The 15540-nt window shown below is 45.5% G+C and overlaps 1 protein-coding gene across 1 annotated transcript in view; it reads right to left on the reverse strand.

The window, feature by feature from the left end:
* Window positions 1–612: 612 nt before the first annotated feature.
* LOC115108211 (unconventional myosin-IXb-like) overlaps window positions 613–15540 on the reverse strand; it is a 96401-nt gene continuing 81473 nt past the window's right edge. The window contains 23 exon segments of the mRNA XM_029632284.2: window positions 613–871; window positions 1258–1385; window positions 1571–1689; window positions 2712–2762; window positions 3075–3198; window positions 4403–4534; window positions 4684–4789; window positions 5042–5170; window positions 5393–5585; window positions 5706–5779; window positions 5935–6046; window positions 6662–6703; window positions 7091–7261; window positions 7350–7457; window positions 7621–7772; window positions 10799–10908; window positions 11966–12066; window positions 12988–13143; window positions 13335–13404; window positions 13559–14047; window positions 14049–14696; window positions 14929–15086; window positions 15327–15476. Coding sequence (XP_029488144.2) covers window positions 810–871; window positions 1258–1385; window positions 1571–1689; window positions 2712–2762; window positions 3075–3198; window positions 4403–4534; window positions 4684–4789; window positions 5042–5170; window positions 5393–5585; window positions 5706–5779; window positions 5935–6046; window positions 6662–6703; window positions 7091–7261; window positions 7350–7457; window positions 7621–7772; window positions 10799–10908; window positions 11966–12066; window positions 12988–13143; window positions 13335–13404; window positions 13559–14047; window positions 14049–14696; window positions 14929–15086; window positions 15327–15476 — 3585 coding nt within the window. The 3' untranslated portion in view covers window positions 613–809.

Raw genomic sequence — 15540 nt, forward strand, 5'->3', positions numbered from 1 at the left:
ATACAAAGATACATACCCCCCTCACCCTCATCGAATATTAAAAGTAGAAATTACCAACGAATTTGTACACTGACAATGTGCAAATCAAGGCACTATTGACTTTACATTGAGCAAACTGTTTGGGTCTTCTCATAAGGAGACCGTGGAATGGAAATGTGCAATTGCCTGCAGTTTTTCCTCATGAAAACTAAGTATTTAAAAAAGAAAACATTTGTCCATAGAATCCATGCGGCCGCGCAAACTTGATTTAATTTGTCTCTTAAAAAACTACAACAATATATTAAGTGTAGAAAAAGTGCTTGGTGACACATCCTGTTATTACCAGGCATAAGTCACAAGTATATAAACACACATCCATGATCCGTGTCCATGGCAACAGCGACAATAACAGACTCCATACTGTATCCTCAAGACCGAGGGGGGCCCACCATAGATATCCAGTTCCTTATCGAGTTCTATTCTGCCTCCTGTCTGTGTCAAGCTGGGTCACTATAGGGGATGTCGGGGTCCGAGAAGCGTCTGAGGGCCTTGTTGGTGGCCTGGAGACTTTGTGGTGTGGAGCTAGAGAGGGAGGAGATGGAGGAGGTGGGAGAGGGGAACAGGCCTTTGTCTGGACTGATGTACAGGGACTGGGTGCCTTCTTTGCGTCGGGCGGGCTGTTTCCGCCTCTTGATCAGGCTGAAGCCATGGCTGGCAGGAGGGGTTGAGGGCCGCAGCGGGGGGCTGCGAGCGGATGCCCGGCGGCAGCTTTACTGTGCCGAGGATGATGGGGCGATGGCGTTGTGGCCGGGAGGTGGAGCCAGAGGAGACTAGGTTGCAGAGAGAGGAATGCCCCCTGGGGCCTTAGGTCTCTGGGCAAGGTCAGCTTGGCCTAATTCAGCAGGAGAGAAAGAGGATGAGAAAGTACATGTTAAGAGGGGAAAAAACAGCATCATCCACTCAGAGTTCGAGAGTAACAGCCATCCTGAAAGGGCTCAATATCACCACAAATAAACACCATGTTAGTTCGGTCAATATCTCTGTGTGCCACACAGACACTCATGCAAACACACAAAACGTTGCTTGTGAAACTGGGAGCCTCCAACCTGCTAAAGAGCAGACCTCCGCCACCCTCTTTAAATGCACCACCAGTTTCACCACAGCTTGTCTAGACCTACATCAGAGACAACATGGACAGACGGGGCCGGGTAGGGCGATGAGAAACACGTGTGTGAATAGGTAGGAAAGGGGGGGTGAGACAGTACCTTTAATACTGACCTTCGGGCTCAGAGTTGTGGCAGCGCTCGTCCAGCAGGCTCTCAGAGCTCACCGACGCCTCAGAATCCAGGTTCTCCTGGTCTGAACCAGGCTGCTCCAGCTCTGGCAGTCTGTAGGCTAGTTCCTCCCTGGAAAATAGGGGGAAGGGAGAGACAGAGAACAGAGCGGTCACAAAAGTAACCAAGGGTTGGTGGATCTCCGCAACCCAAAACTATATCAATCAGATATAACCAGTGTATAAATCACAGTATTAAAATGTGCTGAATTCAGTGGTGAATCTAGGCGTGACTCAGAGGCTCTGCTCGGTTCTTACTTCTCCTGTTTGATGGACTTGATGCGCGCCATCAGGTTCTTCTCAGCCTCCGTATCGGAGTCCAGCGGAACATCGTTCCCAGGGACCACAGTCGGGTCAGAGCACTCTTTCTCATGCACCTGGGAGAGAACACAGTTATTCAGGACACTTCAACGATTGGGCTGTCGCAATGGCAAGTCTACACCACACCGGTTAAGAGGATGAATGAATGGAGGGGAATGGTGGTGGTGTGGGGGTTAGGGGGGCTGTGTTAAGTAATCATGCATAGTGTTGCATAAGGTACCAGGGAACCATGATACCCTAAGGCAGGCAGGAGGTTGTGTCACGATCAGTAGGGAGAAACAGGCACTATGTTATTCAACCACACAACATGTAGGAAAACGTCGGTATCGGATGGGAAGGGTTTGATGCACTATTGAACGCAGCTTGAGACTGCAAATCTGAGCAGAAGTCATGTCATATGATACAAGGTTATTTTACACTAGGAGAAAAAAGTATATCATCAAGACAGACAAGTCATTCCCATGTCAACCATTTCCCTGAGTTCCAATTCTTGGTACCGGTGAACAGGAAGAATCCACAAACCATCCCTCTAAAACCGTGGTTGTGCTGTGTGGAATCATGCATGTTCCACAAAGCACAAGTGAGTTATGATCAAGAGTGAAATGTCACTAAATACTAGTCAACCATACAAAAGTCAAACCATACACAAAATCCTATGTAGAAAAGACCAACAACACCAACCCAACACCATCACCCTGAAGAACCTTCCCATCAGACGCTGGGGACTGAAACAAATATGCAGTATCACAGGGGCCTAACAAGTTCCCAGAGAGCTACTAAGAGCAGGTAAGGTACGCAGGCATTTGCTACAGCGCAGCACTAACAACTCTACTGATCCTGGTCTTTACTCGGGTCCACCATTCGTTGACTTAGTTGTGTTAACGCTGGGCTGGAACAAAAGCCTGCATGCCCTGTAGTTCTCCGAAACCATAGTTGGGTGACCACTGCAATATTGTATACTACCAATTAGTATGAAAAGGAGGGTAAAGGCATCGACTACTACACGTCATGCACAGACGGGTGGACATGGCAAACTGCATCTAGCTACCAGGAGAACTGGAGCTAAGTGGATACGTACCACCACTCCTTTGTACGGAGCAGAAAACCTGAGGGGCAAATGCCAGTGCAGCTGAAGAAAGGGAGAACCACAAAACAATGAGCAGTAACCCACGATGGACATGGGACAGTAGAACACTGCCCAACAGTACATCAAGTCCGTGACTATGGTTGGTTTGCCTAGTGAGTCTACGGACCTGGTAAGTGTTAGGGTCAATCCATTTCAACTCAGGAAGTAAACAGAAATTCCAATTCCAGATGTTTCTCACAGAGAGGCATTGAGAAAAACAAATTGAAATGTCAGTTAACTTCCTGAATTGACATGAGATTGACCCCAACCCTGGGTATTGTTCAGACAGACCAAGGCATGTAGCATTGTGCGTACCGTGTTCTGCCTCTTGAGTTTGAGCTGGTTGACGGCCAGAGCCTCTGCATACTCCAGCTGTTCAATCTCTTCCATCTTCTCGTTGTAGCTTCGGATCTGCTCGTTGATCAGCATCTCCACACACCTGGGACACAGACATTACATCTTAGTCATCCAATTCTATTGTGTTAAAGGCACTGCATTGTTCTTCATAGAGTGAGTGTCCTACCTAGTTGCCTGAACAAAATAATCACTTGATAACAGCAAAGACTAGGGTTGAGATCAATCAAATTCATTCTAAAATGTACCATTTATCTTATTGTATTTCTTTCCCCCTTTATTTAATCTAGGTGGGCTAGTTGAGAACCAGGTAGGCTAGTTCATTTACAACTGCAACCTGGCCAAGATAAAGCACAGCAGTGCGACACAAACAGAGTTACACATGGAATAAACAAACATACAGTCAATAATACAATAGAAAAAGTCTATATACAGTGTGTGCAAATGAGGTAGGATAAGGGAGGTACGGCAATAAATAGGCCATAGTGGCGAAATAATTACAATATAGCAATTAAACACTGGAGTGATAGATGTGCAGAAGATGAGTGTGCAAGTAGATATACTGGGGTGCAAAGGAGCAAAACTAAAAATAACAGGATGGGGATGAGGTAGTTGGACGGGCGATTTACAGATGGGCTATGTACAGTTACAGTGATCTGTGAGCTGCTCTGACAGCTTGTGCTTAAAGCTAGTGAGGGAGATATGAGTCTCCAGCTTCAGTTATTTTTGCAGTTTGTTCCAGTCATTGGCAGCAAAGAATTGGAAGGAAAGGTGGCTGAAGGAAGAAGTAGCTTTGGGGGTGACCAGTGAAATATACCTGCTGGAGCGCGTGCTACGGGTGGGTGCTGCTATGGTGACCAGTGAGCTGAGATAAGGCGGAGCTTCACCCATCAAAGACTTATAGATGACCTGGAGCCAGTGGGTTTGGCAACGAATATGAAGCGAGGGCCAGCCAATGAGAACATACAGGGCACAGTGGTGGGTAGTATTTGGGGCTTTGGTGACAAAACGGATGGCACTGTGATAGACTGCATCCAATTTGCTGAGTAGAGTGTTGGAGGCTATTTTGTCAATGACATCAGAGTCAAGGATCGGTAGGATAGTCAGTTTTACGAGGGTACGTTTGGCAGCATGAGTGAAGGATGCTTTGTTGCGAAATAGGAAGCCAATTCTAATTTAATTTTAGATTGGAGATGCTTAATGTGTCATTTTAAATGATTTAAACATTTGTTCCAGATATATAAAGTAACAGTGGTTCCGGTCTATGCAGTGATCAGAGAGAGACTTACGTGGTGGTCTTGGCCACGTCCCTCATGCTCATGAGCGGGTCGGCGCTGTCGGGACAGCGGAGGATGCAGGGGGCAAACACGATGGCCAGGGAGTTGGGAGACATGCGGTTGTGAGACTCCTCCTTAGACACTCTGGGAGAGGAAATAAACGTTACTCATGTTTGAGGGGAAAAATGTGTCCTTTCAAATTGTATTCGTCCAGCAACATAAACTGAGCATGGTGTTTTTTGTCATTAATCCTTTATTCAACCAATCGAGAGCCCCGGCCAGGAGTATCGCACCTGACTAGATGGAAGACAAGCCTTTCCAAGGTGTTGAAGCATGCAGTGGGGAGTTCTTCCAACACTTTGTAGATGGCATGTAGCTGTTCTTGCTTTTCAGGATGTTCTGGAGGAGAAAAGTACCAACATTTTGGATCAACAACAAATGTAACGCAATGACACTCGACAATATTACACCACATTTCAACATGCAGTAGAATAGCTCAGTAGAATATACAAAGGAGAGCATAACCCACATGGGCTGATATAGGGGCTGAAGAAGAAAAGAAGAGTAGCCATCTCTCTCAATCCTGGAGAAGAGCCATGGTCTATAGCGGGGCAGAGTTTTGTCTAAACCTAGCGTTATAACAGGACTCACCTACGGCCCGAAGGAAGTCATTGTAATGAATGAAGGTCATGAGGGGGTCAGGCAGCTCCCTCAGCCACTGTTTGACCAGCCCCGTCACTGTGTGGATGGGGTAGTCCTCCAGGCACACAGCGTGGGGGTCTGCCACACAACATCAACCATTACACAAGTCATGGAATGGGAACATGAAGAGGCATTCTTACGTCATACATAAGATCTTTAGGCATTATGAAATAAAACAAACACGCTGGTGCTTACATGTTAAGTACGTCTTACGTAGAACCCTTCAAGTGTTAGCCTTCAATATCTTTGTAGCGCTCTTGAAAGCGCTGCTATACTGTTTATGCTATGGCTGGTCCTTACCAGTCTCCATTAGCTGGTGGAGCTCCTTCATGCGGTTGGCAGAGCCAGACTTGCGGTAGATCCCCTCCGTGTACAGGCCGTTCATCTCCACGTGCTCCAGCATTATCTCCAGCACCATGGGAACAGTGTTTTTGTCGCTGGTCAGGTGACAGACTCGCACCCCAAAGTGCAGGCCTCCAGACTCCTCATCACTCTGCATACAGACGTCAACCGTCAGTGGCAGGTTAGTCACATAGGAGTAACATAGGGACCAATCCTGACTTGACATCAGCCAACCTAAATCATGGTCCAAGAATGAGGTTAAAAAGTATACCTTTTTGACACAAAACGTGGAGCAGTCTGTGACAATTTTGCAGAGGCACTTCTTGTGGCACACCATCTTGCAATCTGGAGGAATACAAATATTATCTTAGCATTTGAGTTCACGGTGGGGCTCAGAAGAATGTAAAAACTATTCTCAACATTCACATCAATCATTTGGAGTGTCGTACTTGTTACTTAAATATTGTCAGAATATTTGTGTGTGTATGTGTGGTACTCACAGCTACACATGCAGGCTTTCTCCATGCCCCAGATATAGGAGCTGCACTGGTCACAGGACTGCATGATGTTAACCTGGTACGTGCTGAACACATGGTCCAAAGGGTTCTCCATCTAAACCATAACCACAGGACCATTGATATAAATCTTTAGAGAGTCGTTTCTTTGAATACATACAGGTACCTGCCAAAAATAATGGAAACACTTGAGTAAATTAGCAGTTGCTTCCACACAGGTGTGGTTCCTGAGTTAATTAAGCAATTAACATCGCGCTTAAGGTCATGTATAAAAATTCTGGGCAGGCCATTGTTTTGGCTACCATGGCAATGCCCCTATAGGATGACAATGCCCCCATCCACGGGGCCCGAATGGTCCCTGAATGGTTTGAGGAGCATGAAAACAATGTAAACCATATGCCATGGCCATCTCAGTCACCAGATCTCAACCCAATTTAACACTTACGGGAGATTCTGAAGCGGTGCCTGAGACAGCGTTTTCCCATCAACAAAACACCACATTTTAGATGGAAGAATGGTGTCGCATCCCTCCAATAGAGTTCCAGACACTTGTAGAATCTATGCCATGGTGCATTGAAGGTGTTCTTGCTTGTGGTGCCCTAACGCCCTATTGAGACACTATGTTGGTGTTTCCTTTATTTTGGCAGTTACCTGTTTCGTGCCATATTGAGAACAGAGTGGAAAGATTTTAGGGCTGATCCTTTGTACTTACACTCTTGTATTTTTTGCGCCTCTTCTTCCGAGTTTTATCAGGCTGAAATACAGACAAACACATCAATACCCAATTTATTTAACCCATATATCAAATCAATGCTGTGTTTATCATACAGCGAGGCACTGGTTTTACAAAAGCCTTAAATGGTTTTGATTTTGTTTTTCTATTTGAGCAAAAGAACACAGCATTAGCCATAGCAAAATGCAGGAAATTAGCTTTAAAACTGCAAAATGTTCTCTCCGCTCCATGGCAAAATGTGAAGAATTGCAGGAAATTGCCTTAAAAAAAAAGATGGTGGCCTTTAAAATGTTCAGCCGCGCTGATGGGTAGATTGCCACGCCCCCTATCACACCCACCAAAGTCAAGCCTCTTTTTGACGCAGAAAAAACATTGATAATAGCCCTATGACAAAATAAGCAAGTTCACCTTAGCTGGTTCTGCCTCCTCTTTCTTGATCTCTCCCCGTATGAAGCCGTCCAGGACAGACTGAAAGAGGTTTACCACCAGCTGCACCTCACCCTTCTGCTTGTCTCCGGCCAGGCTGATCACCTTGTTCTGGTAGCCACGCATCAGACCGTTGTAGCCAATGTGGGGTTTCTGTCCACCACGGGAGAGAAAGAGAGAGAGTCAGAAATGCATAAAGGCATTCATAATCCATACTGTGTGAGTGTGTGTGTCCACATACTGGGAGAGAGTACATTCCCTTGATGGTCTCTCTGAACTGCATGGTGGCTGTGACGAAGATGTGCTCGGTTGCCGACAACTGCTTCCCCCTGGAGCGGAAGTCATTCACCTACAGAGAGATTAAACACGTGGTCAATTGAAAATATCACGGAGCATACAATAAGTGTATTTTAGCTCTATGCATCTGGAAACTACACAAGGTGTGTCACGGGGGAACAACCCTCATAACAGTTAGGCTTTAGCTGTATGAAGAAGCAGAAAAGCGGTCCGACCTGATTCCCCAGGAACTCATCCAGATGTCGGAGCTCGTTGGCATTGGTAATCTCCCGGTCCAGTGAGGCGTTCCACTGCTCTGAGACCCGTGTGGCCCGGCTGATCTTGATGGTGGGGTTCCGGCTCACCGCCCGACCTCCACTAGCCGGGTCTGGGTGGGAGCGGGATGTGTGAGAGAGGTGGTGTTGTGTGGAAGAGAGAGAGAGCAGTGTTGTCAATATGTACAAATACCATAATACATTATTTGAAAACAAACCATGCTTGAAATAAAGATTTAACTTTTCTGTAGAATCTGACAGCCATCAAAGCTCTAAAACTAGGAAGTACAACAAGCTGTAAAATGTAGATTGATGAGACCTGGGCGAATTTTATATATAGTGAACAAAAATATAAATGCAACATGTAAGAATGAACAATTTCACTGAGTTACAGTGCCTTGCAAAAGTATTCATTCCCCTTGGCGTTTTTCCTATTTTGTTGCATTACAAACTGCAATTTAAATTGATTTTGATTTCATGTAATGGACATACACAAAATAGTCCAAATTGGTGACGTGAAATAAAAAAAACTGCTTGTTAAAAAAAAAAAATCAAAAACGGAAAAGTGGTGCGTGCATATGTATTCACCCCTTTGCTATGAAGTCCCTAAATAAGATCTGGTGTAACCAATTACCTTCATATATATATATATATATATATATATATATATATAGACACACACACACACGTGTGTACGCACACCTGTTCTGAAAGACCCAAAGTCTGCAACACCACTAAGCGGCACCATGAAGACCAAGGAACTCTCCAAACTGGTCAGGGACAAAGTTGTGGAGAAGTAGTGATCAGGGTTGGGTTATAAAACAAAAGTTCTGAAACTTTGAACATCCCACGGAGCCATTATTATTAAGCACCACAACAAACCTGCCAAGAGAGGGCCGCCCACCAAAACTCGCAGACCAGGCTAGGAGGGAGGGGGATCAGAGGCAACAAAGAAAACCCTGCAGGAGCTGCAAAGCTCCACAGCGGAGATTGGAGTATCTGTCCATAGGACCACGAAGCAGTACACTCCACAGAGCTGGGCTTTACGGAAGAGTGGACAGAAAAAGCCATTGGCGAACACATATGGCGTTCGCAAAAAGGGGCATGTGGGAGACTCCCCAAACAAATGAAAAAACGTACTCTGGTCAGATGAGACTAAAATGTTGCTTTTTGGCCATCAAGGAAAACGCTGTCTGCCGCAAACCCAACACCTCTCATCACCCCGAGAATACCATCCCCACAGTGAATCATGGTGGTGGCAGCATCATGCTGTGGGGATGTTTTCCATCAGGGGGAACTGGTCAGAATTTAAGGATGACGCTAAATACAGGGAAATTCTTGGGGGAAACCTGTTTCAGGCTTCCAGAGATTTGAGACTGGGACGGAGGTTCACTTTCCAGTAGGACAATGACCCTAAGCATACTGCTTAAGCAACACTCAAGTTTAAAGGGAAACATTTACATGTCTTGGAATGCTCTAGTCAAAGCCCAGACCTCAATCCAATTGAGAATCTGTGGTATGACTTAAAGATTGCTGTACACCAGCGGAACCCATCCAACTTGAAGGAGCTGGAGCAGTTTTGCCTTGAAGAATAGCCAAAAATTCCAGTGGCTAGATGTGCCAAACTTGTAGAGACATACCCCAAGAGACTTGCAGCTGTAATTGCTGCAAAAGGTGGCTCTACAAAGTATTGACTTTGGGGGGGTGAATAGTTATGCACGCTCAAGTTCTGTTTTTTTGTCTTATTTCTTGTTTGTTTCACAAAAAAAAGTATTTTGCATCTTCAAAGTAGTAGGTATGTTGTGTAAATCAAATGATACAACCCCCCCCCCAACAAATGTAATTCCATTTTACTTCCAGGTTGTAAGGCAACAAAGTAGGAAAAATGCCAAGAGGGGTGAATATATTTTGCAAGCCACTGTACAGTTACAGGAAAATCAGTCAATAAATTCATTAGGCCCTAATCTATGGATTTCACATGACTGGGCAGGGGCACAACCATGGGTGGGGGCCTGGGAGGGCATATGCCCACCTGCTGGGGAGCCAGGCCCAGCCAATCAGAATAAGTTTTTTACCCACAAAAGGGCTTTATTACAGACAGAAATACTCCTCAGTTTCATCAGCTTTCCGGGTGGCTGGTCTCAGACAATTACGCAGGTGTAGGAGCCGGATGTGTAGGCCCTGGGCTGATGTGGTTATACGTAGTCTCCGGTTGTGAGGCCAGTTGGAAGTACTGCCAAATTCTCTAAAACTATATTGGAGGCGGGCTATGTTAGATAATGGAACATTCAGTTCTCTGACAACAGCTCTGGTGGACATTCCTACAGACAGCATGTCAATTGCGCACTCGCTCAAAACTTAAGACATCTATGGCATTGTGTTGTGTGATAAAACGGCACATTTTAGAGTGACCTTTTGTCCCCAGCACAAGGAGCACCTATGTAATGATCATGCTGTTTAATCAGTTTCTTGATATGCCACATCTGTCAGGTGGATGTATTATCTTGGCAAAGGAGAAATGCCCACAAACAAGGAGGTAAACAAATTTGGCCTCAACATTTGAGAAGTAATATATTTGTGTGTATGGAACATTTCTGGTATCTTTTATTTTAGCTCATGAAACATGGGACCAATACTTTACATGTTGCGTTTATATTTTTGTTCAATACATTTAGTTTTGTCCATGAAATGAAAGCTTTTAACTTCATTCCAAATTAGTTTTTTTACAGGGTTCTTCATATCACTGTAGATATAACATCCCTTTTTACCCCTCTTAAACGCCAAACTCTCATTCACTGCCATAGCAAGAGGCTAGAGCCAAATTCATGAAAGGTCCAAACTACCTTGTTTTGATAAGAGCTTAATCCTACTTGCCTCATTATTTACCCTGAAAGCAAACACCTGGATTTTCTCTCTGGGTCCCATGTTCAGGAAGTGGCTGACCCTGTATCACTCCTAGCTACATCACTGCACTTTTCCAGCACCTTCACATGATTAAAACCACTGACAATTCCAGACCAGATCAGCACAAATAATGTGAGCCTTATTGTATAACCTATTGTAGAACTAGGACACAGAGTTTTTCCTGGTCAGGTCACATATTTGGTGTCCCTCAAGGCTGCGACCAGGTGCCTCTTACCTTCTCCTCGTTCGATCAGGGCCTGGGCCATGGTCAGTTCTACATCGTCAGGGGTCTGAGGCTCCTTATGGGGACGTTTCTTCAGGATCTTCCTCAGGAACCCTGAGGGTCTACAGCACAATCAAACTGTAACCACACTCAGTCAACGGAAATGCACTGTAAGTCTAACATGTGTTATTAACGTGTATTATGGTTTTTAATGGGTTTGACTAATTCTTGGCGCAAGACTGCACTATAGTAAATAGGCACAGGTGAGTAATGTATCTAATCCTAATAACATGTATAACAATTACAAGAGTACCTGTTGTTCAGACATAGATCACATCTGCCACCATGCATGAGAATTGGATAGAACATGCTTTGTTTTAGTGAACACATGTGTGAGATGTGAATGCTGAATCTTTATGAAGTGTGAATATCAAGAGGCAGACCTGTGAGGGTTTATGTATGCAAGACTACAGTACTACATTTTCTCATCGGTACAGTCCAGCACCACATATTTTCAGGGTTTACAACTCCGCTCACTGAGAACCATGGTAACAATCCAAAGCTAAATCAAAACAAAGCGCAATATTTGATCTTCCAATCCGATAACTTTGTCATGGCACATTCAAAAAAGTGAATTAATGAAAGAGTAAATGAAGTTAAGGAATTTATCCCATCCAATAATCTGTCTCTATAGCTATATATGGGAAACTCTAGTTTGTGTAGCAAGCCACATGAAGCTGGACAGTTTGATTACACAAGAAAGAGTGTTTTCCCATGGGCCATCTGACTCAGACCGCCTGGGTGGACAAAATCGTCTGCTGAAGTGTTTTCCTCCACTGTTACTATATTAGCCTCTTTCCATCACCATCACACAAGCATTGGGGTTATCCGGAAGACCCTTAGGACATAAGTATACGATTTGACATCCAAAACCCAAGGCATCAAACCATAATATTGGCCAAGTATGGTTCTAATCTACACCACTAGTTCCCAAACCATTTTATGCGGTGACCTGCCAAAAGCTCTTATGACTCATCAAATAAACAAAACCAATATTTCTAGGTCCAACACAGTCTCTTTTCACAACCCAAAAGGAATCAGCCATGAATCAAGGCAGGACTATTCTGTTCCCCATCCTGCTGTACAATATCTCCCATTAGTTTCCCTGAAGCAGCGTACTTCTCTGGGGTGGAAGGATGAGTATGGACAGTGTCCTGGTGGCCTGATGTGTCATGGGTCCTCCTCTTCATGCTGCCCTTTGACCCATCCTCTGTAGGAGACTGGCGATACAGGGAGAAAAAATAAGAACAATGTGAGGAATCAAACTAATTCCCTTCCCATTGAGCAGGTGTTCAAAAGCAGTTTGAGAAGATAAGGCCTTGTTAGAAACTCAATGGTGATAGATCATTTGTTTCAGTTGTGATAGGAAAGAGATTACATTTCCAGCAATCAAGAATGGCCCCAACCAAATAGCAACCAATAAACTTCCATGAGAACCCCACCTACACAACTTCCAGAAACACCCAATCTTGGCAACAATTACCTTAAAAAGTTCACCACTTCTCATAATTGATACACAAATTATGGATGACGTTCTCATTTTATTACCTGAAAAATACACCCATGTTTATTCCCATCAGCACATTGACCTTTTTTTGTGGTGGATTTGGGGAAAGCCAATTTATTGAGTCCACAAATAATCTAGGAGCACTTGTTATTTAAATAACAAATGAATCATTCAATTGAAAAATGAGAGTTGCGTTAGTAATCCACAGGAAAGTCATTGCCTAATAACACACTTACAGTAAGAGCCTGGTAAAATGGTAGCTACGTTACAACTACTTATTTTTTTGCTGCCATGGACATGACATTTGATAAAAGAAGATTAACTGCTGGGTGAAATAGCCCATGACGACACACATGGCTTGCCGAAACAGCTAAATCATGACGGTCGACCAGAAAGGTTTTCATTGTGGAGTTGACCAACCCTGAAGTGTATACACTCCTAAGCCTCTTTATTATGTTCTGTGTTACATCTAAGGAAGTGTATGATGATGGGGTTAAACACTATGGCAGAAAAGGTCAGAAAATGGAGTCCAGAGAAAGAGCCAAAGGTGTGCGAGGAGGCACCAAGTTTGCTTTGGCTGGCAGGGCTCAGTTTCTCTGAGATGGCAAGCTGTGCTCTGGCTTTGTGATTATACCTTATCCATGGACTTTGAGTGCAAGGGCCTGCTTGGGCCCACAGGGGACAAAGGGAAGCAGGTCCAATAGTCCACTTCTGCACTTTTCTTAAAAGGCGAGCGTCTACGAGCTAGCCGACGTTTGTGTTTGGCACGTTTACGGTAACGTGATCTGACCTAGCCAGAAAAGCACAACGACACTTTGAGCTTCCATTCAGATGCCTTGCAGGAAGGATGTGATTGGCTAGCTTCAGCCTGTTCAGATCTGATGTGCTGCCCTCATATTTGATGAAGAAAAAAAACAGTTAATAAGAAAAGGCAAGGCACACAACATGGTGGGTATAATAATAGAGCAACAAGCATGTTACCTCTCTGTTTGACGTAGCACCAGCCGATCCAGGGGACATAGCATCAAAAGATGACGAGTTTCCAACACTCCTGGAAATAAAGTAAGTACGATACAGAGATGAGGGAAATTCATGCTCATAACTGGGGGAATCATCAGTCCTTCCTCATGTTGCAAAAACAATGACATCAAAAAATGATATGACATGATATAGTGTAGATATCAGAAGATTATGAAATGTCGTACTGTGAATATTTTTTTATCCTGTCCTTGCTGTGGGCCTCAGGAGGACTGGTACTCTCTGGTTGTTGTACATCAATCTTTCCCTCCTTCCATTTCTCTGCCTTCTCCTTCATAGCGTCCTGTTGGCTGTACCGAGTCAGGTTGCCTGGACCCAGGACCTCATGGCCGTTCCTGTTAGCCATTGGCTCAGCGGGGTTCAGGGGTAAGGTGCTGGGGCGTATAGGAGCAGGGGTGGTGGCTTTGGCTTCCTTCTTCCCCTTGTCGTCCTTCTTCCAGGCTACAAAGGTGTACTGGTCCATCTCCTTGCTATCCGTCCGGCCTTTTGGCTTTTCCTCGGCTCGGCTGGCTGCCTCCTGATCTATGACCTTAGGGGATGGCTCCTCCTTGGTGGCTGCCGAGGCGACCCGCTTACTCTCTCTCTGGCTGTGTTCCAGGCCCCGCTGGCGCCGAAGCTCCCTCTTCTCCTGGCTCCTGGAGGCTGTGACCTTGTGGAGGGGGAGGACGTAACTTCTTCTGCCCTGACTGGGGGTCTGCGGAGGGGGTAGCCTCCGCAGCCGCCTGAGCCCCCTTGTGTCTCTCTGGTGAGTGGGGGGCAGCTGCCTCTGTGGTCCCCCGCTCCTCTGGCTCCTCGGAGTGGGCTTGCTCCTGTTCCTCCACAGCCTGGCTCTCCTCCTCCAGCTGGGGCCCAGCCTCAGCCTGTGTACTGTTGCCCTTATCAGGCTGGGAGACTGCAGAGGCATTCCCCGTTTCCACCTTCTCAGAAGGTGAACTAGCTGCAGCTTCTCCATCTTCCACTTCCTCCCTCTGCTCCTCCTTGTCCTGGACAGGCACTTTGTCCCAATGCCGGCTCTCATCTAGAGTCCTTTCAGCTACCACCTCTGCCTCTAGTTCCTCCTGTGTCTCAGGTTCCTCATTGACGCTTTCTGCCTGCCTCAGCCTTGCCTCTTCATTCTCCCTCACCCTCCTCTCTGCGGACTCCCACTCTGCCTCTTTCTTTCTCCTGAACGCCTCTTCCTCTGCATCCATTTCCAGTCGGGTTGCCTCCTCTGCCTCTCTCACTAGCCTAGCTGCAGCTTCCTCCCTCCTGGCCTCCTCTTCCTCATCCTCCTTTTTCCTCCTGTCCTCCCGTATTGAATGGCACCTGTAAAGTCCAACATGATTCAGAGGTTGTTCAACATCCATATCACAATGTTAGGCATCGCTTAGAATTTTCTAAGTATTTATAACAAATAACTGTGGGGATTCTGGCAACACCAGTACCGGAATTCATGAGATGTTAATAATAACTTAGTCGCTGTTTACCAGTATCTCGAGGCATTTCAAACGTATAAATACTACATTAAGTATTTCAGTGGTGTGGCCTGGTGCTGTACCTCCTCCGTGCTGAGTGTCCTCTGGCCAGAGCCTGTATCTTCTTGATGCTGGTCCGCCTTCGGAGGTACTGTGATCTCTGTCTAGAGCCCCTCCAAACGGCCTGAATCAGCGTGGCCGCCTGACGCCGTCTCTCCTTGTGTTGCCTACGCCATGCACGCTGGAAGGGACGAACAGGGGCAAGAACACATTATTAGCCTGTCTGCAGAAATATGATTGTCTCATATAGGAAGATTATTGGACAATTTATATATTTTTCTTGGTAAGAAATAGACACAGAAAATGATAGTATTCAAGGCATTCCATACAGGGAAAAGTAATATCTTTGACCTGACATCAGTGCCTTTTCTGTACAGACAGTTTTATGGTGGAACACATAAAGGGTTATCACACAGCTTACCTGGATCAAGATGGCCGCCTGTCTCATCTCCAAGAAGTACCTCCTCTCCAGGCGCGCCCTGAACCAGAGCTGCAGGAAGATGATCTTACGCATCACGTCCTTGTGCAGCGTGTCCTGCAGCTGCTGACGCTCTAGTTCCTTCAGGTAAACCTGAGGATCACAATTGAAGAGATACAAGAGACACATAAGTGGAAAACTTTCTCTTATTATATAT

This window comes from Oncorhynchus nerka, linkage group LG24, assembly GCF_034236695.1.
Source record: "Oncorhynchus nerka isolate Pitt River linkage group LG24, Oner_Uvic_2.0, whole genome shotgun sequence".
Taxonomy (NCBI): domain Eukaryota; kingdom Metazoa; phylum Chordata; class Actinopteri; order Salmoniformes; family Salmonidae; genus Oncorhynchus; species Oncorhynchus nerka.